A 20,397-nucleotide genomic window follows, 5' to 3' on the forward strand; every position below is an offset into this window, starting at 1 on the left:
CCCTCTGGTGCCGATCCCGCTCCTCCTCCTCCAGCCCACCCCTCGCTCCTTCCCCTTTCCTCCACCGACCCCTCTCCGGCCGAGCCCCTCTCCTCCTCCGCCTGCAGCCCACCCCTCTGGGGCCGCTCCCGCTCCTCCTCCGCCCTCAGCCCACCCCTCGCTCCTTGCCCTTCCTCCTCCGGCCCCACCCCGGCCCCGCGCTGCGGCTCCGGAGGGCTCCCCGCCGGCTTCCCCCAGCGCCGCACGCCGCCAACACCTCCTCCTCCTCCTCCTCCTCCTTCCTCTCCTCCTTCTCCTCCTTGCCCACCTCCGCCCTCCTCCTGCTGACGTCTGGCTGTGCCCGGCAGAAAACTCGCTGCCGCGGCGGATGCGGCGGCTCGGGGCAGCGCGGCGGCAGCAGCGAAGATGGTGGCGGCCCCGTGCGCCCGGCGCCTGGCGCGGCGCTCCCGCTCGGCGCTGGTGGCGGCGCTCACCGTGCTGCTGCTGCAGACCCTCCTGGTCTGGAATTTCTCCTCGCTGGACGCCGGCGAGGAGCAGCAGCGCGGCGGCCGCGAGAAGCGAGAGCGCGGCGGGGAGCAGCGGGGGCAGCCGCAGCGGCGCGGAGCCGGCGGCCCGCACGGCAAGGCGATGGTAGGCGGCGGGCTGTCTGTCTGTCTGTCTGTCTGTGTGTGTGTGTGTGTGTGTGTGTCTGTGTGCCGGCGGGGTGTCTGTCTGTCTGTGTGTCTGTCTATCGGCGGTGTGTGTGTCTGTCTATCGGCGGTGTGTCTGTCTATCGGCGGTGTGTCTGTCTATCGGCGGTGTGTCTGTCTACCGGCGGTGTGTCTGTCTATCGGCGGTGTGTCTCTATCGGCGGTGTGTCTGTCTATCGGCGGTGTGTCTGTCGGCGGTGTGTGTGTCTGCCGGCGGTGTGTCTATCGGCGGTGTGTCTATCGGCGGTGTGTCTATCGGCGGTGTCTGTGTGTGCCGGGGCTGCGGCGTGGGGCGGGCGAGGCGCGGTCGCCCCGGGGCTCGGCTTCCTCGCAGCCCGCCTGGGCGCCTCCCGCAGGTGCCGCGCCGCGGCCCCGCTCCTGCCTCGCTTCTGCCCGGGTCTGACCCGGTTCTGCCCGGGTCTGACCCGGTTCTGCCTCGCTTCTGCCCGGGGCCGGCCCGGTTCTGCCCGGGTCTGACCCGGTTCTGCCCCGCTTCTGCCCGGGGCCGGCCTGGTTCTGCCCGGGTCTGACCCGGTTCTGCCCGGGTCTGACCCGCTCCTGCCCCGCTTCTGCCCGGGGCCGGCCCGGTTCTGCCCGGGTCCTGCCCCGGTGAGGGACCGCTCCTGCCCCTCTCCTGCCCCTCTCCTGCCCCTCTCCAGCCCCTCTCCAGCCCCTCTCCTGCCCCTCTCCAGCCCCGGTTCTGCCCGGGTCCAGCCCCTCTCCATCCCCTCTCCATCCCCTCTCCATCCCCTCTCCATCCCCTCTCCATCCCCTCTCCTGCCCCTCTCCTGCCCCTCTCCTGCCCCTCTCCAGCCCCTCTCCTGCCCCGGTTCTGCCCGGGTCCAGCCCCTCTCCAGCCCCGCTCCGGCCGGGGCTGCCGGGGCTCCGCGGTGCAGAGCCGGGAAATGCACCCGAGGGATGGATCCTGTCCCTTCCCCGAGGGAAGGGTCCCATCCGTGGTCCCGCTGCCATCCCGGTACAGGCTGGCGGGACAGCCGGCCGCCCCGCTCCGGCCCGGGCTGGCTCCGTGCCGCTGTGCCCTCTGCTCCCGGGGGAGCTCTATGGCACGGCTATAGCGGGCCCAGGAGCTGACCGCCAGTGAGCTGTAATGCCATCCTTTTATTAACCGCCGGCGGCTCGGGGACACTGAAAGTGTGCCCACACAGGATCAGGACCTTGTCTCTTAGTTGTTCTTCCGCAAACTCCCCCGTTTTCGTTCAGATGACTCGGGCCTGAAACCACAAGGGGTTGCGAATCTGGCTCTATTGCCAGTTCAGTTTTCTATTTTTTTTGGATTTTCTATTTTTTTGGATTTTTTATTTTTTTGGATTTTTTATTTTTTTGGATTTTCTATTTTTTTAGATTTTCTATGTTTTTAGATTTTCTATTTTTTTTGGATTTTCTATTTTTTTGGATTTTCTATTTTTTTGGATTTTCTATTTTTGGGTTTTCTATTAGGCACGTGAAAAAGCAAATTAACTGTATCCTTGCAAACCTCAGATACGTAGCACCAGGACTAGTGTTCTCCAGCTCAAGAGACGCTTCCTTTGGTTTTGGTTTTATTCTTTTAGCAGTGGGCTTAAGCGATAACACTGAGTGATGCCTCTCCAAGAGCACGCTGGGTTTAGCCGGTTTCGGTGTTTTGTTCCCGTCCTTGGGGGAGAAGGCAGGACCCTGGTGCTCGGAGGTGCCTTCCCCGTGTGAATCACGGTTTGGCCTCGAAGGATGCACAGAGCCGAGCTCCCAGCACATCACTCCCTCCATCACCAGCCTTTGGGACAGCTTGTAGTACAGACCCGTCCTCTCTGCTTTCTAGATGGGAAAATCAGAATTCCTCTTTACTGGATTCAGTTTTTGTCTCTACACATAACCTCGTTTTGGGATTTGCTGTGTTCATAAATGCAGCTATTTCGGTTCCGGTGTTTTTCCTCCAGCACCTTGCCCTCTGCCCCTTTCCCTGTGCATCATTTACACTTTCACCCGGCGGTGTTCTCCGGCTTTTGTCCTGCTGCTCTGGGGGCTGGGGGACGCTGCTCGCTGGCCGAGGAGGGCACCTGGAGCCTCAGCCCTGCTGCCACAGTTTCCTTCCCTGGGAGCATCCTCCATCCGGGGGCTGTGTGAGCACAGCCTTAGCAGCTGTCCCGCAGACCTTGGGCACGGTGTTTGTCCCCAGTGCTGGGGCTGAGCTCGTTGTTTCCGTGCTGGCCACAGGCAGACGCTGGATCAGGAGTGTTTTGGTGCCGGCAGTCATGGATCGCGCCTTCTGCATACAGTTTTGATCAAAGGCCTAAAGATGGAGCACTGGCGTTCTGAACAGAAAAGCTGTGTTAAAAGACACGCTGAGAGCACCTCTTTTCCCCTGTTAGCTAAGTGACTGGTGTGGGGCACCCTGGGCTGTGCCAGTCTGGATGTCTGTTGGATATTTAAAAACAACAAGAGGCAACGATGCTCAAAGCAAGGGGCAGTGTACTCGATGATGCTTTGTCGAGAGGTGATTTGGCAAGGCTTCTCCAAGGTGACTGTGTGGGACCTGTGGCTTTGCTCAGCCTGCACACTGGGAAGTGGCCACCTTAAACAAAACCTCACACTTGAGTATCCCTCTGGCAGCCGGGATGTGTGCTCGGTGGAGAAGTGATAGGGAAATTGGCTTTGTGCAATTCCTGCCTTAAAAACCTGTATTCAATTGGTAGGTGAGGTTTCCAGTCTTGCTTGTGTTACCAGTGTTGATTTCAGAGTTGGTTGGCGAGGAAAATCTATGAGAAATTGAATTGTATATCATCAATATAAAGGAAGGTTTTTGTTTCGGTTGTTTGTTTCCATTCTGTTTTTGTTGTTACGGGCAGTTGATGTCACTCTCCAGGGAAAGTCAGTCTCTTTCCCGTGGTCTGTGTGTGTCCGATTGTTCTGCAGCAGTTAGAGGAGCTGACTGGTGTGCAGACAGTGGTTCCATTATACCCATATGGCTTAAGGGTTAACCTGAGGGGCCCAACAAGGACTTCTCAGACATTTCTCAGTCTTGCATTTTAACCAAAAATAGTATTAATTTCAGTGTGTCTTTGGTCTGTGAATGGAGTGGTGAGCTTAAATACATTTTGAGGTGTATATTTCTGAAAGGCTGCTGAGTGTTCATCTGTGATGTAGTAATTGATTTTGCTTTTTGTGCTTTTTTCATTTCTCTACCATCTACCCTCATGTGAGCCTTTATGCTAAACAGTTATGCAAACGAGATTTTGGACACTTGGTGGAAGACAGTGCTCAAACCTATGTCTGGAAGTTGCCATATGAGGCTGCAGTGCTTTTACTGATCCTGTTTTTAGTTTGTCTCAGTCCTGTGGACAGGACTGAAATGGGGGTGACTATTTTACTTCACCGAGTGAGGATTTGGTAATTAGCGTCTGCGGGAAAAGAAACATAATCCTTTGAGCCAGGTGTTTAAAAAGGCACAAAAAAAACCATTTAGGTTTTTATTAAAAGCTGTCAGATATGTGCAGTGAACACTATCATTTGGTGGCTAAAATGACACTGTACTGTAGTAAAAGGTTTGCCACTGTACCTGTGTGTAATTGAATGGGAATTGCCAACTTGGCAGAAGAAGCAGTTTTGAATTGAGCAATTTTGCAACTGCAAACACTCACTAGATGCCCTGACCAGCTACATCTGGAGCTTTCATTAGTCATAAGCCGTTTCCTGCAGTTGTTCCGTATTTAACTAAGCTTATAGATACTTCTTTAGAAGTATCCACTGTATCTTTAGCACTGATTTCAGTGGGTTCTTGCAGCTGCAGCCTTTGCACCGGCTTTGTTCCTGCTGCCTAACTCAAGTGTCAAATGCACAGAAGAATTAATGGGCTGATTCTTGTGGAAGGGTCTTTACCTTTGCAAAGTGGGCAGCAGCTTTTTGTGAAAACACCATCAGCATGCTCCTTAGCCTCAAGTTTCCTTAATGCAGAAGTGGAAGGGGCCTGTGGGTGTTGTGTGCCGGGAGCCCAAAAGGATGGAAATGGGGTACAAACCTCTGCTTTGGGGCTGCTGAGGGTGAGAGGGATGTGGCAGCAGAGCATCTGCTGTTTGTGTTGCCCAGCTGTGGGCCTGCCTCGGAGCTGGGCGCTGGATGTGGAATTTGCTGCTCCTGGGAGCCTTGGGAATTTCACTGTTTGCCGCAAATAAAAATGCCAGTGCACTGTTACTGTCCGTTCAGTGGAATCCAGCTCTGCCCTGCTGGTGTGGGATCAGTGTCTCTTCAGCCTGAAATTTAGCGGGTTCTTTTAGAGAAATGGTGTGTTTCTTGCAGCATGAAGCTGCCAGAGGAGGCCAACCCGCCGATAGCTCAGAATGTTGGGAACTGCAGAATGAAAAGAAAGTGTGTTTGGGCTCAGTGAGCAGCTTTAATTCCAAGCCAAAGGGAGGACAGTCCCGAGGGTCAGCAGTGCCTCTCCTTCAGTTCATATCTGTAGTGGGAAATGTAGTTTTTTCTTTTCCCAGCAGTGAGGAGAGCAAGGCTGGCTCCTCCACGGATGGATCAGCTGAATGTGTCTGTTTTTTCCTGCTTTTTCCTTCCTTGGCACCTGCTGGTGATGCTTGCTGAGCTCCACCAGGTGAAAGGTGCAAGAAGCAATTACAATGTGTGCCTAACTCTGTAATCCCTGGGGTTACTGAAGCTAGAAAAGGCATCGGGGGCTGCTCTGCTCCGTGCTAAGGGTTATAAAAACTGTGACCAGTTGTTGTCGCTAAAAGCAGAGTGGAAGTAGCTCTAATGCTGGAAAACACCATGGGAATCATGCAGGAAAGAAAACCCAGGAGATTTTCCTCCGCTTTCTCCAAGGTTCATCCATCAATTCTTTCCCAAACTAAGACCAGTGCAGAATTCACCTTGCGGATCATATAGAAGCGTGGGATTCTTCCAGGTTTGGAAATGAGGGATTTCTTTGGACGTCTGTGTGCCCCTGGGACGTTTTATTGAGCTTGTGCAGGTGGATTCCCAGCAGAGCTTTGCCAGAAGCGAGCAAACAGCCTGAGCATCCGTGTGGGAGGCGCAGGACAGGTGAGTCTGGGCTCAGGGCAGAGCTGGCTGCAGCAGCATCCAGGGCCAGCCTGGCTCAGGTGTGGGTGGGGAGGGAGCCTCTGCTCCGCGCCAGGAGCTGGGCAGCCACCATAGCCCCTGCCCTGAAGTGTGGAATAAGCTGTTGAGCTCCATAAATAAATGAGTTTCTGAGGGAAAAAAGGAGCTATTCCATCGCTGGTTTATCCTTTTTGCTGAAATGAGTGAGTGTGTAGGTTCCGTGTATGTGGACACGATCAAATGGTAGCTGTGTAAATATATTCCACTCTGAAGCATCTCGTTGATGCAGACCTGTGGCCTCAGTAGTTTGAGCTGAACGCGGGAAATGAGGGAAAACTGATTTTTCAGAAAAATTTCCAGGCCTGAAAAGTGCAAAGAAGCTTAATGTGAGCTGACAATCTGTGTGTTAAACTTCAGTCCAGAGTGAATCCCTCTCTGGAAACTGAGTGTCACTTCAGTACACTCGGTGAAACAGCTTAGTTAGGATACTCATTGTGGATAAAATAATTAGCATGGAGCTATTACGTGGCCCAAAATTATATATTTCTTAGAGAATGGGTCCATTCTCTAAGTACTGACCTGACTGTTAAGTACAGTTTTACTTATTATCAGAAGTTTAATCATGCTGCAGTGTGGCTTTAATAACAAAGTGTTAGTGGGGAGGATTGGGCACAGTGGTAGTAGTGATGTGGTGTGCTTGAGCTGTCTGTTTGACTAAAATAACATCCAATAAACATGGGGGACTCTACTATTGATACCCCAACCATCAATGTCTGCCATCCGAAAGAAGCTTAAACCAAAGCCCAATCTGAAAGTGACAATAAAAACACAACCCAAAAACACACACATACTCTAAAAAGGCAAACCCAAGGAGGGGCCGTGCAAAACCATCCCTAAAATATGAAAACTAGTCCTTAGAAAAATACAAATATTCAACAAACTGATATACAACCAAAAGAGTATTTAAAAAAGGCCTATAAAATAGCAATTTGTGGATTGGCTAAATGCCAAGTCACCCGGCCATACTTTGCTTTTTTTTTTTTCCTTATCTCCTAATTGTCTTATCTTTTTATTAAAACCTATTGCTTAAAATCTACCAAAAAGTGAATCTCATTTTTCACGGAGGCAGGTCAGACTGTGGGTGTGCTGCAGCAGTTACCTTGTGGAGCATCCTCCCTGCAGGAAGGGTGGAATGTGTCCTGTGGGGTGGATTGGAAGCCTTTTTTTGGTGTGTGGGTTTTTTATTCCTTAATGCGAGATGGGATTTTGCAGATGTTCCCTTTGAAATAGAAGCGTTTTAATTTTTTAGCAAGAGAAGAGCAGCTGTTGTGCAGGGGACATACAAATCCCATTGAATTCCTGTCAGCTATTGCAAAATGGGTACTTTTTTTGGTGTAAAAGGCCCTCATTACCTGCCATGTGTTTTGGCTCTATTCAGAAACATTTTTCAAAATATTTTTTTCCTTCCAGCGTTGGAAGTCCGTGATCTGGGATGTGGCATCTTCTTAGTGCTTGCTGGAGGGCCAGGAGTACAATGAAAGCATCCAGGGATCTTAATTTGTAGCAACAGTCAAATGATACAACCTCAAGGATTCATTTTAATCAAACACTTCCTGATTTTTCTCTGTGGTGTTAAAATTAGATCTGGCACTTCACCGAAGCTTTTGCAGTGGCTCTTTAATTGGAATACAACGCCCTGTGTGTTTTTTCCTTTGGACATAGGCTGATGGGATGTCTGGTTTGGGCAGGAGCATCCCTGTGTGCATCCTCAGAGGGCACATGGGCTCTGGTGTGTGTAACTCTTTGTGTGACTGCAGCTTCAGATGATTGTTTTAGATTTGGAGCCTCAGTCAGCCCTTTATTTTTATTATTTTTTTTTAAGTAGTGGTGGGCCTTTGCTGCTGCTGCCCAGAGCTGATGTTGAGTGGAGACAGCTCTGTGGGACCAGGGCAGGTTGAAGTCTTGGTGGCCCACTCACATCACTTGTCACTTTTGGGGAAGTGTTCAGTGGCTGAGGGTGACAGGCAGTTTGGGTTTTTCAGCAGTTGGTACTCCACACTGCTCCTCTTTGGGCTGGTCATTGTGCTTTTATCTCTTTCCTCCAGAGGAGCCGAGCCCTGGCATCTCCCGGTTTTATTCTTCTTGTGAATATTCTTCTCTATCTGTTCTTGTGAAGCCGTGGAGCTTCAGCTGGGCCAGGTGTGGTGTTTGCCTTCCCCAGTCTGCAGAGTGTGTTCTATTAACATCCCATCTTGGTGGCAGCGCTGTGGGTTTGAAGTAATCTGTTTTTGTGAAGCCGTTGAGGTCCTCAGCTGGACCAGGAATTCTCAGCTGCACACATTTCTGTAACTCCAGTAAAGCCAGTACAGAGCAGCTGGGGACTCTGGACCCACAAATGTAATTACTGTTGTAACGATGGCATCCAACAAGTAATCATTATTTTTACTCTCTTTTTTTTTTAATTTTGAAATGAGAAAATGATTTCCTCTTGGATCAGTGAAAAGCGATTTGCATTCTGCACAATAACGGTCTACGTGAAAATATAATTATTACTCATTTGTGTGGCACCATCTGGGCACTAGAAGCTTCCCAGACACGTGTGAGGAGAGGTCCCAGAGTTTCCAGGCTCAATAGCGAGTCAGAGCTGCCAGCAGAGGCCCAGAGGAACCTTGCAGTGTTCCCATCACAACCCCTGCTCAGTGATTCCCACTCTGCACGTCTCTGAGACTGGTTTGCAGCCTGGGCTGGGCTGAGGTTGAGGATGGATTGGCATGGGTCATGATGGATGGAGGAGGACTGCAGCAAGAGGCTGATAGTATAAATTGGGGCAGTGATGGGTATTTCCAGGCTTGGCTGGGAAGCACAGGATGGTTTGGTGCCTTGTGGACCTGGGATTCCTCTGGGTGGTTCCCAGCTTTAGCACAAACCCACGGTCTGACTGAGTGTGGGTGTGGGCTAGGAGTGAAAAGAGCACCTTTTTATGGCTTCATGGATGTAAAAACTGAGCAACGTGCAGCATTACCTAAACATCTGTAGTGTCACCTTGCTGAGTGCTGAGAGTCAGTACAGGACACTGAGACCATGGGACCTCTTCTTTTTAGAGATGATTAGAGAATTCCTCCGAGGGACAAACTATTTATAACACGTCTATAATTGGCTGCTTTTTCTTTTCTTTCTTTCTTTCTTTTTTCTTCATGGCGAAATTAAACCAATAAAGGAACACCAGTTAATTAAAAAAGTTAGCTGAAAAAGATTCCAGACGAGTGTGTGGCTGACTGAGGTCAGATGGTGAACGCTTCCCACATAGATTTTGTTTTCAAGCTACTGTTCTATTATTAGAGAGTAAGTGGGATGCTTATTTAAAATAATTCTACAAAGCTGAATGGCACTGCAAACTCCAGTTTAACTTGGCTTTGGTTGAATGAGTCACGGACACTCATTTCTGCCTCACGCTGCAGCCTTTGCCTGCCCTTTGGATGTGCTTTTTGCTTCAGTTATGTTGGTGAAATCGGAATATTCTCCTTTGAGCTGACACCGTTCGCCAGCTTTTTGTGGTGGTCAGTTTGGGTTTCACGCTCTCGGAGTTTCTGAGACGTCTCTTATTTTGTTCCTAAAACTTCCACCTGGGTCTCGTTATCTTTGTTCTCTATAATTGCTTTCCCCGTGAGCGAAACAGGGTTCAGCTGGAATGCTTCTCTCAAAGATGAGGTGCTGGAGCTCACGGGGTAGTGACTGGAGTGAGCTCCTGAAACTGCCTGCAGCCTGCTGAGCCTGAGCAGTGTCACCAGTCACTGAAGGAAGCTTCTTCTCTCCGTGGCAGTGCACCTGGAGCTGTAATTAAATAAATGCCCATCACTAATGATGAAAAGGCAAACTGGATTTCTCTGTGCAAGTGGAGCATCGCCAGAGGTCTGGATTGGACTCATCTTGAACAACACGTAAATAAAAAATTATTCTGTTATCAAGCTAATCCTCCCTTGTAGAAAAAAATACTCTAAAAAAAACCTAGCAACTTGTCTCCAGAGATCCACATTTGTCTAGCTGGGGATGGATCTGGGCACCCAATTATATTGGATTAAATGTTTTCAGGCTTATCTGGGAACTTGCTGTGGTGCCTGGCAGCTGTGTAAATGTGTAAATAGGTGTTCAGGTGGCTCCCTTATGGCCTCCAGGTTCAGCAGCTTGTCCCTGAGTGTGCAGAACCGAGGGAGCAGGCAGGAGAGGAGTGAAAGTAGTAAACAGAGCTGGTGGTGTGGATGCACAATGAGAATTATAATGCTCTGCACAGTTACTGTGCCTCAAAGTGCTGATGTTTCAGTGGGGTTTAGTCACCCAGTGGCAGAAAGAGCAGAAATAGAAGCTTGGGGGTGCAGCCTGCTAGCAGAGTGCATGGAGCAGCTCCTCAGCGATGAGCTGCCTTTTTGGCAGCCCTACAACAAAAAGATGTGAGCGTCTTCAGCGCAATATTGTGATAAGTCGTTGATTCCTATTAAAATAATAATTACGGCAATAATTACAGCTGTGGCTGGCTCTGAGTGAGCTGCCGGCTGAGTGGGGACAGAGGGAGGAGGATTGTGAAGTGGTGTGAAGCCCTCTGAGTCCTGCAGCTCTGTGCACACCGTTGGTTGTGTGTTTTTGGCGTGTCGTGGGCCAGTAGAGGACAGTGTCCCTGGGCTGGTGGGTCCCCTCAGGACAGGGCTGGAGCTCCAGTGCAGTCCTGCAGCCACCTCACACCCCTGTGCTCGTGTCTCTGACAGCAGAGACAGCACCCAGATAGCTGCTGGTGTTTTACCTGTTTCCCTGCTGATACAGGACAGTGCTGGAGTGGTGCCATGAGCTCTGGACTCTGCAGTTAGCTCTGTGACCTCTGCTGTGCCTCACCTTCCTGGCCAGACCACATCATCTCAGCCCCAGAGCCCAGCTCAGGGCTGCTGAACCCTAAGGAAAGCTGGGCAGGGTTTGTGGCTGTGTAGCTGTGTCAGCACTGTGGCTATGATGGCACTGTCCCGAGCCTTTCTGATCTAATTCAGTGTTAAACATTTCCACTGGCCGGGCTGCCACTGCACACCCTCCTGGGCTAAGTGACTGCGGTGATTAATGGCCATTTATTAGGAGAAAATGGTCTCGAAGCTGCTCACTTCACAGACAGAGTAAACAGGGATTTCTGCTCCTGGCCCTCAAGCCCCAGTTAAAAAATACGATATTTTTTTATTCTGTTTGCTTTCTTTTGAGGTTGGTTATTTTCACCCCTGAGTGTCTGAGCAAAGCAGACTGCCCTGGCCTTTTCCTGCCCTGCTGTGTGGAGCTGCAGTGGAAATGCAGAGTGTGAGTGTGGGGATGCTGCTCCCCTTGGTCAGGCTCCAGGGAAATGCCCCATGGAATGGGCAGCAGGGCAAGGTGCTGCTGCAGGACAAAATGCTGCTGCAGGACGAGGTTCTGCATGGGAAACACAAAACATCAGGTCAGCTCTAAGGCTCTGGGGACCTGTGAGAGCACAGCCAGTTCAAGTTTGGATAAGCATAAATGCATTTATTGTGCTTGCAGAGGACAGGAATTTTCCAGAAGCAAGTCTCATAACTAATAGCCGTTTCAGGAGGTAGTTTTTACAGAGAGAGAATCAGCTTAATTTGGAGTTTTAGGTCGGTTTGTGTGAGCTGGGACTCTAATTCTGCACGCGCTGTGGGGTCTCTGGTTTATGAACGTATTTCACACAGCAGAATTTCACCTGAAGGTATTTCACGTGGAAGTTGTTCTAAGGGTTGTTTGCCATTACAGAACCAAATACATGCGTTAAAAGATTTCAGACAAAGTTGATGCATTTATTTAAAGTGGTTTGGGCTTTGTCCATTTGGTACCACCACGACTCTGTCGCTGAGCAGTGATCTCGTGTTTCTCCCAGAATGTTATCAGCAGAATATTCTGCAGTTTAAGTTCCTCGGGGGATTTTCCCTTTCTGGTTGCGCCGATGTAAATTCACAGGAATTCTCATCTCAGGGGCCTGTGAAGGGATAACTGTGGCAGGAACAAAAGGGAAGGTCTTGGAGGTGTCAGTTTTTGGGCAGTGTGGCATTCTGTCGTGTTGGAGGTGGCAGTGTAGCTTTGCAGAGAGCCTTCAGCAGTCATGCACTGTGCTCCAGATGCTCTCTGCTCGTGGGGTGGTGTCACCTGGAAGGGGTTAGTGAAAGGAGACCCTTGAATTTCCCCCTCTGCTGGATTCGGCCTCCGGGATGTGTTTGCAGTTGAATTACCAGGCTCTGCCCTCGGTGCTGCCCCTGAGCTCCGGTGCCTTGGCAGGCAGGGAACGAGGTGCTGTGAATATTGGTCATCATTCTTGGTTTTAACACAGCCTTGTGTGTGTGCTCCCACCCTGTCCTTGAACAATTCCCTGCAGAGGCTCCAGGCTCCAGCTGGGATTCACTGGGAGCTGTGGCAGTGGGTCCCAGCGGCTCAGCTGGGGTGTGCTGGTCAGGAATTGGGCTCAGGTAACTGCTGAGTAACTGCTGAGTTCAGGTAACTGAGAGTACTGCAGGTCTCTGTGCCGCATTTAGTAAATGAGAATTCCTTTAAATGAAAATAAATTGATGTGGGGTATCCTTGATCAATTGCTTCCTTCCTAACTTGTGTTGCCCAGTTTGGAAATACTGTTTCCTGTTGGCTTAAAAGGAATCCTTCTGCAGCATTGGTCTGTTTTATCTCACAGAGTGCCAAATGGATGCTCAAAGGTTTAAATCTGTTGCTAAGGTTAGGGTGGTAGTTTCATAGCAACACAGAGACACCACAGGCGTTAGAATCGGCTCTTCAGTCGAGAGTCGGTGGTTTGGTGGTTTCTGTGTCTCTCCCCTTCCTGTTTACTAGAGCCAAATGTGCTCAGGACTCAACTGAACCCAACTGCAGCTCTCAGGAAACAGAGGCATGATGCAGACCTGTGTTCCACAGTGCTCAGATATAAGCAAGAATTGCTCAGGCTGGAATTTTCCAGACTGGATGTTGCTTGGAAATAATTTTTGCTTTGCAGTGTGCAGTTTCAACCAGCCTGGGACGTGGCAGGTCATCACTTCATCGAGTTCACGTGCTTTTAGTGGCAGATTCTTTTAGAAAATCTTCACCTTTAGGGCTGGTCCCACCTTTGATCATTATCCTGTGGAAGCATGATGTGAGAGTTTTGTAGAAGCCTGATGTGGAGACACCTCTGTCAGCTGAATTTCGCTGTTTTCAGGGTGCTCAGTTGTGTGCTGTAGGATGGAGATGAAGGTGTGTAAGAGCTCGAGTAAAACAGCGCCTGAGAGTGGCTGTAACATCAGGCAAGAGCAGTCTTGTGAATGTGATTGTGTTAGGGTGGGATTTTTATACAGCCCTGGTCTTTTCATTGAAATCCTTCAAGTGAAAAGGGTCTTTAAGTCGAGGTTGTTCTGTTGTCCTGGAGTGTTCCAGGATACTAGCAAAAGGAAAAAGAAAAAATTTGACAGCAAAACCTCTAAGTGGATTTTATAAATATTGGTTCTTTAAAACTGAGATGTAATATTCTTTCCTGTTGTGAACGGAATGACCTGTGATAGGAGAGACTGATGGTGCTGGGCAGTTACAGCTGGAGTCCCTGCATGCTTCTCTTGGCAGTGGTGGAATTATTTAACAATCACTCTCCTTTTTTAGTGTTTTTATGGGTGCAAAACCTTAAAATTCAGGGTTTTTTAAGGGCTCTTTGTATTCTGCTGGCCCTGTTTGGTCTCAGTGAAAGCTGTTAATAATTTACTCCCATGCTGAGTTACTGAGGATGCTCATGCAGGAGGACTGTGCTCTGCGTTTTGCACGATGGGAATTCTGTGTTGAATCCATCTCTGTTCCGTGGTGCTGTGGCTCTGATGGTGTCACTCAGCCTTTTTTTGGAGGTCGTGTGCTTCAGTGTGGGACTGGTGGAGTTCCCTGGGCCAGATTTAAAGGGAATAGCTCGGCTTTCTGAATGGAGTTAAAATGCCTGCTTTGTATTCGAGTGGATTACCTGTGTTAGAATTTAATTTAATGTATTGATCCCCACCTAAGGAGATGCCCAAATCGCCCATAAGTGATGATCAGCCCTGGCATCTGCCCGTGGGAGATTCAACTGCAAACGTTCATATTGAAGTTTGTGTTTAAGCAAACATTTATGTTCACATCAGCCTGTGCAGTGTGTCAGCTTCAATGGCTGCTTTATGACGTTTTCAACAGTTGGGCTCAAGGATTTTATTTTACTGTCGTTTCCAACCTAAATGATGCTGTGATTATATGAACTTAACTTTGATGAAGAATGAAACAAAGCCTCGGGGTCTAGGAATGCAGAAGAGAAGGTGCATTTGAAGAAAAGCTCGACAGGGGTTTTTATTTTGCCACGATATCTGTTGGGAATTACTGCGAGGGAGGAGATGGCATAAATGTGCTTTGCTGTGACAAATTCCTACCCAATACCAGTGCACAGAGTGGCAGCTTCTGAGTGTGAGCCGTGTTCATCACCCTGGGCAGGGTTCCCAGAGGCAGGTGAGCCCTTTCCTCGCTTTCAGAGTTTTGAATTTGGCTCAAACACAGGTTGGAGCCAAACCCGTGTGTTAAGAAAGCAGCTGGCACCCCCCAGGTCCCCGGGGCAGTGCAGACACCTCTCCTGGCCCGGGAGAGGAGACCCTCCTGCTCCAGCTGTGTGCTGGACCCTGCTTTGGTGGGCTGGGCTCCGGGTCTGGGCAGTGGGGGTTACAGTCAGCGCTGCAGCCTGGGGTTGTGCCTGCCTCACCTGGCAGCAGCTGCCTCTGTTCTGGAGCTCATTCTGTGGATCCGTTCGGTGGATGGAGCTCATTTCTGTGAGCTGCACACGTCTGTGGCCCAAAACCTGGAGGAAGGCAGCGAGAGGTGACGTTCCCTACAGCTCAGCACTCACTCACCAGCGGTGGCAGCAGCTTGTGCTGCTTCACTTCTGTGCATTTTGTTTCGGAGGATTTAACACAGGTATTTATGGAATCACATGGTTTGCATGTATCAGCATAAATCAGAGGATCTTCTGAACATAGCCAGCTGCAAGCCTGGTGTTTCTTTTAGGATTACCAGTCTCCTTAAGCAGTCCTTCTGTGTGTATTATCTTGTATTTATTTGCAGTCTCCTCGGGTACGGAGGCCGTAGTGGGATCCTGCCCACCTTTGGCCAGTTTCTGTGTTTTCCCTCTGGTGTTCTATGTTTGTGCCATCGGGAGTTTGGAGCATGAACAGTCCAGTTTGGGCAGAGGAGGATGGGCTCTCGCTGCTCTGCTCGAAGTTATCAGTGAAATGGATGATAAAGAGGTGAGGAGTGAAGGTCTGCAGGGAAATAATGAGCAATTCACTCCGGAGCTGTTGACAGGACAAAAGAAAAGTTGTCAGACAGAGACAAAGCAGCATCCTGCCTTGACTGGGCATTACCTGAAACTTATTTATTATAAGTAAATATTCAGACTAGATTGCCCGTTTTGATGGTTGCAATTCATTTGAGGGTTTGCTCTGAGGTTCTAAAGCCCTCAGTAAGATTGGTGGAGCTTCTTTGTGTCGCCAAGATGATAGCTTTGTTTTAAAAGCTGTATGAAAAACCTCTCTGTAAATAAACAGCTGCTCTTCCTCTCCTGGCTTGCTTTTTCTCCCTCTGATTTAAGAGCTCTGAAGGAGAGTTTTCCCTGCGTGGATCAGCTGATTCTCAGTGGCAGACAGGACATCTCATCATGGAGAAGGGATGCAGTGTCCTCTGGGTCAGGAGTGGCTGGAGCATCTCCTGGGGGAGTGGACAGAACTTTGTGAGCTCAGCTGGGGTAAGAACTCAGCGCAGGTTCCTCCTCGGCTGGAGGGGTGATGCCAGAGGAAACCTCCCAGGAGTGATGCACCAGGTACCTGCTGTGCTCCCTGGTGGCATCTGTCCAGCTTGAAACCACTGAAAGGACAGATGTGACAGGAGAATGTGATGTGCCATGACCCCTGAGCCTTCTCTCCGAAAGTAAAACGTGTTTGCAGTTAGAAAAGCCCGTGAGTTTGTGTTCCAAATTAAGCCTTGTAGCAAACCCGGAGAAATTCAAGATGACACAGCGAGTGAGGTGCTGACCTCGTTTGTTTTTCTCTATCTGGCAGTTTTTCAGAAGCTATCACTGTGTTCATTGTTTGTTCTCCAGTTAAATTAGTTCTTGCTGCCGCGTTTCACTTGGCAATGCTGCCCTTGGAATTTTAAACCGTATTTAAAATGTATCTGAGGGTAAGAATATATAATGAACCAATCACTATTCATGATAAAGCATCCAAAGACGGATAAATTAACACCATGTGAAGAGTCTCTAGTTTGATAATTTCGAATTAATTCATAGCCTGAATTATTTTTTGATTACTAAAGCACTGATAATTTAATAAACCTTGAATTTCTGAGTTCTAGCAAGAATTTCAAGTTAACGTTCCAAGTTGCAGTTCAGGCCTCAGTGAAGCTGTCCAGCCCCTCTTCAGTAACTCCACCTCAGTTAGATTAAATACGAGTGATCTTTGCCTTGGTTCCTGTAGAGAAGGGAGCTCCACGCTCGAGGAGCCCCTTTAGGGATGACTTTTGCTCTGCACAGCGCAGGAGCAGCTTTTCTCCTTGTCCTGGCTCCCCTCCTGCCTTCAGAGGATGCTGCAGTTTATTCCTGCCGTGGGAGGAAGGCTCAGTGATGCTGGGGACTCCTGACTCTGCAGGGCCAATTCTGCATCTGAGGGGACAGAACTCGGAAGTTTTATTCTCGGTGACCTTTTTTTTTTGTGGCCTTTGGTGGCCTCCGTGCCTCGTTTTCTTCCTGGAGCGAGTCTTTTGTGTCTTTGGATCTCGGGAGGTGTCTTTGAAGCAGGAGTGTTATTTTACTCCATGCTCAGCACTGAGCCCCCAGCCCCAGTGGGGATTTTCAGGGGCCTCTGTGTGACACCAATGATGGTCTGCATTGTGAAAAAGGCAAAGCAAACCCAGAGAGGGGAATGTGCTTCTGGTCTAAGGCAGCTGTGCCCAGAAATATCTGTTTGACTCCAGGAAGCTGCAGTTTGTTAGGAAAGAAATGTTCAGCAGCAGTTTTTCCCCACACTTCCAGATCCTCAGTTTTTCTTTTCTGCCTCCCTGCATCCAAATGGTTCAGGAAAATGCCTCTTCCAAGGGACTATTTTGCTGTTTGAACGAATGTAGTTGGTCCTAGGAGACTTTTGTGGAGCTAACATCAGAGGAAAGCTGCTCCGTTTCTATTCAAGCCTCTTGGGTTTGTCATCAAGACTCTTAGAGCTTTATTGGGATGTCCAGAAATGGCACTTTGTGAGGTTCACCTTCCCATTGCTCCAGCAGTTTGTCTCCAGGGCTCTGTTACTCTGCGTGCAGCTTGTCAGAGACACTCCACAGCACACTGTTCACCAGGAGCTTTGGTTCTTTCAGCACTGTCTCTCAGCAGACTGATTCACAGGCAGGAGTTGGTCCAGGTTGCTGTTTGCTGCTCCCAGAAATGTTGTGTTGGCCACAAAAGAGTTTCCTGACTCTGGTGGTTAAACCAGTCCATGAGCTGCAGGGATGCTAAACCTCCTAAAAATTCAATTTTATCTCATAGAAGCTTGTTACTGTGTGAAGCATAAATTACTTCTTTGTAACGTTTTCTGCTGAGGTCTCCTTCCTTTGGCTTTCTGATTTCTTCCTTCTGATTGCTGATTCCATCAGCTTGTCAAACTTTTCCCGTTGCCATTTATCCTTTTCCTGTAAATATCTCATCAGTTCTGATCAATTTGCCCAGTTTGGAAGAGAACAAGTTTGGGAGCTCTGAAGCAGTTGCTACAATACAGTGCCATAAGAAAATGCTGTGGTATTGAATACAAATTCAAATAAGAATTGGCTGGGAACATTAATTTTCTGCTCAATGCTGTTACATAAAATTCTCAGGGATCTCACATAAATCTTTAATTCCTACAAACAAAGCCCCGAGTAGACACTTTATCTGACTCATTCAAAGTTAAAAAAAGAATGAGTGCTCTCTTCGGCGTGAACCTGCAGGAGTTTGGAAAGTTGCACTGTTTAATGTGATTGATTTTTGTGTCGAGGATAAATTTTTCCTTCACCATCCAAGTGCAAAGGCTCAGAGGCCTGTGTGGAATAACTGATAAGTGTGTGTGGTTTCAGAGTCTTCAGGAGGCAAAGGAGCAGAGTGGAAAATGCCTGTTTTGTTTCTGTGGAGGGCGAGAGGTCTGCGGTGGGCTGTGTCAGGGAGAACCCTGTGTGAGGCTTTATTTCAGCATCCCAGGGTTTGTGTGCTGGGGCTGCTCAGCTCTTCCCTCTCCGGGCTCTCTGGATGCTCTGAGCTGCATTCGGAGCCTTTTGCAGGCACTGGGGTGTGGGATGTGGCACTCCAGTCACCCTGTGACATCACAGATGCAGATGTTGGCTCTGTCACAGCGCCCCAGCAGCAGGCAGCCCGGGCAGAGCTGGGCTCTGGGTGTCACAGACGGGAAAATAAATTAAACTGGGCTTTAATTTCATTTAAACCGGGCTCTCTGAGGGGCAGAATTGTCTCTGGGGAGGTTTCCTAACGTTTCTCGGCAAGCAGACCAAATTCCCGAACCCAAAAATTCCCGAACCCAAAAATTCCCGAACCCAAAAATTCCCGAACCCAAAAATTCCCGAACCCAAAAATTCCCGAACCCAAAAATTCCCGAACCCAAAAATTCCCGAACCCAAAAATTCCCGAAACCAAAAATTCCCGAAACCAAACGTTCTAGGCGTAACGGAGGGGAAAATGAATTAAACTGGGCTTTGATAAGAGTGTGGGTAGCCTCTGCCCTCATCTTAGTCTTTGTAATTATTATTTTTTTTTCCCAGGCTCATGTGAAGTGAAAAGGCTGTGTGTCCTGCACACTTGCAGGTTGCACTGGTGCTCTCCTGTGCTCTGCTGACTGGAAGCACTTTGTCCTGCAGTCATGAGTTGCTATGAGCTGTCACAGCGTTGGTGGTGATTTCTCAGGTGCAGCAGCCTCCTGTGTGAGGGGACAGTCCCCAGCCCAGAGTCACGCTGTACCACTCTTGTTTCCTTGCTTGGTTGTTTGAAAATAATTTCGATTTTGCTTACCTGTTAGAAAATAATTTCAATTTTGCCTACCTGTTAGAAAATAATTTCAATTTTGCCTACCTGTTAGAAAATAATTTCGATTTTGCCTACCTGTTAGAAAATAATTTCGATTTTGCCTACCTGTTAGAAAATAATTTCAATTTTGCCTACCTGTTAGAAAATAATTTCGATTTTGCCTACCTGTTAGAAAATAATTTCGATTTTGCCTACCTGTTAGAAAATAATTTCGATTTTGCCTACCTGTTAGAAAATAATTTCAATTTTGCCTACCTGTTAAAATCTGTTCCCCACAGCACGGGTTGGTGTCACAGCAGCTTCCCAAGCTGCTGCCTGGGTATCCAATATTAACATCTGGATGTGAGGAAAGGGCAGGGCAAGAGTGTTACTGGGTGTGGGGGAGCTGTGCTAAAACACTGCTCTTCACCTCACTGCGGAGAAGAGAAAGGTTTTCTTGTTTTTCACTGCAAATGTGATTCGTGCATGGCTGAGAGCCTTCTTCAAAAGGATTCTAAATGTTACGCAGAGGATTCCCTGAGGAAATGTGATGAACACAGCAGCAGTATAGATTACTGCGTGTTTGTTATTTGTTTGTTGGCTTTTATTTTAAAGGGAATTTGGATGTGTCCGATAATGCAGACTTTGAGGTTCTGACCTTTTGGGTAAGGTGACAGAGGTCCCGTTAATGAAACTGGTGGGTGCAGCAAGGACTGGGGGTCCCCTTGGAATGAGTGACGGAAGGGGACGAGCAGAAAAGCAAAGAGCAGAGGATTATGTTTCAGGGCTTAAGCTTTGAGGAAGAGAAAGATTTGATTTTTGCTGAAGTGCCTGTCACGGGGACGATGCCGGCGTTCTCGCTGTGTCCTGCCAGCCGCTGCAGACGGGTGGAGGGATGCTCAGGGGAACATCTGGGCTTGCTGTAAACCCCTGCTCAGCTTCCCGCTTTGAAACCCCCTCTCTGTGCCTCCTCCTCCTCCCTTTCCCTGGCTGGTGCCCCGTTCCTCATCCTCTCCCCGCTCGTGGTTTTGGCTGTGCCCAGGGAGTGCCAGCTGCACTCTCCCTGCCCTTCCCCTTTGGGCTTTCTGTGCAGAGCTCCAGCCTGTGCCCAGGGCTGGCCAGTTCCTCTGTGCTCTGCCTGCTGGCCACAGACTGGGAGCAGGTGGCCCAGCTGAGCCACCTCAAATGCACTGTTTGCTTCTGACACGTGGCGTTGGTTCATCCTTGCCAACAGAAGCAGCCAAGGGGCTCCTAATTGTGTCTATCTAACCACTGACCTTTAAAAGAAAAAGTCACTTCATTTCAGGACGCTCAAAGTTCCTGAAAAATGAAATAAAGTCACTCTGCCAACAGAGGATGCAGCTGGCTCCTGTCCCCTGCTGCAGGAATGTGGGAGCAGCAGCCAAAGCTGGGAGTGTTGGGGACAATGTGCCAGGCAGGGTACTGCCTTTCCCCCCAGGGGTGGGTCTGGAAGGGCTGCTGCCGCCTCTCTGAGGGGCAGAATTGTCTCTGGGGAAGTTTCCTAACGTTTCTTGGCGAGCAGAGCAAATTCTTGAAACCGGTAACGCTTGC

At 49.2% G+C, this 20,397-nt stretch overlaps 1 protein-coding gene across 1 annotated transcript in view; it reads left to right on the forward strand.

Moving 5' to 3' along the window:
- Positions 1 to 405: 405 nt before the first annotated feature.
- The window catches only part of XYLT1 (xylosyltransferase 1), a 152,197-nt gene continuing 132,205 nt past the window's right edge, over positions 406 to 20,397 (forward strand). The window contains exon 1 of the mRNA XM_066330325.1: positions 406 to 630. Within this exon, the coding sequence (XP_066186422.1) occupies positions 406 to 630 (225 nt within the window). The remainder of the gene's footprint in view (positions 631 to 20,397) is intronic.

This window comes from Sylvia atricapilla, chromosome 15 (genome assembly GCF_009819655.1).
Source record: "Sylvia atricapilla isolate bSylAtr1 chromosome 15, bSylAtr1.pri, whole genome shotgun sequence".
Lineage (NCBI taxonomy): Eukaryota > Metazoa > Chordata > Aves > Passeriformes > Sylviidae > Sylvia > Sylvia atricapilla.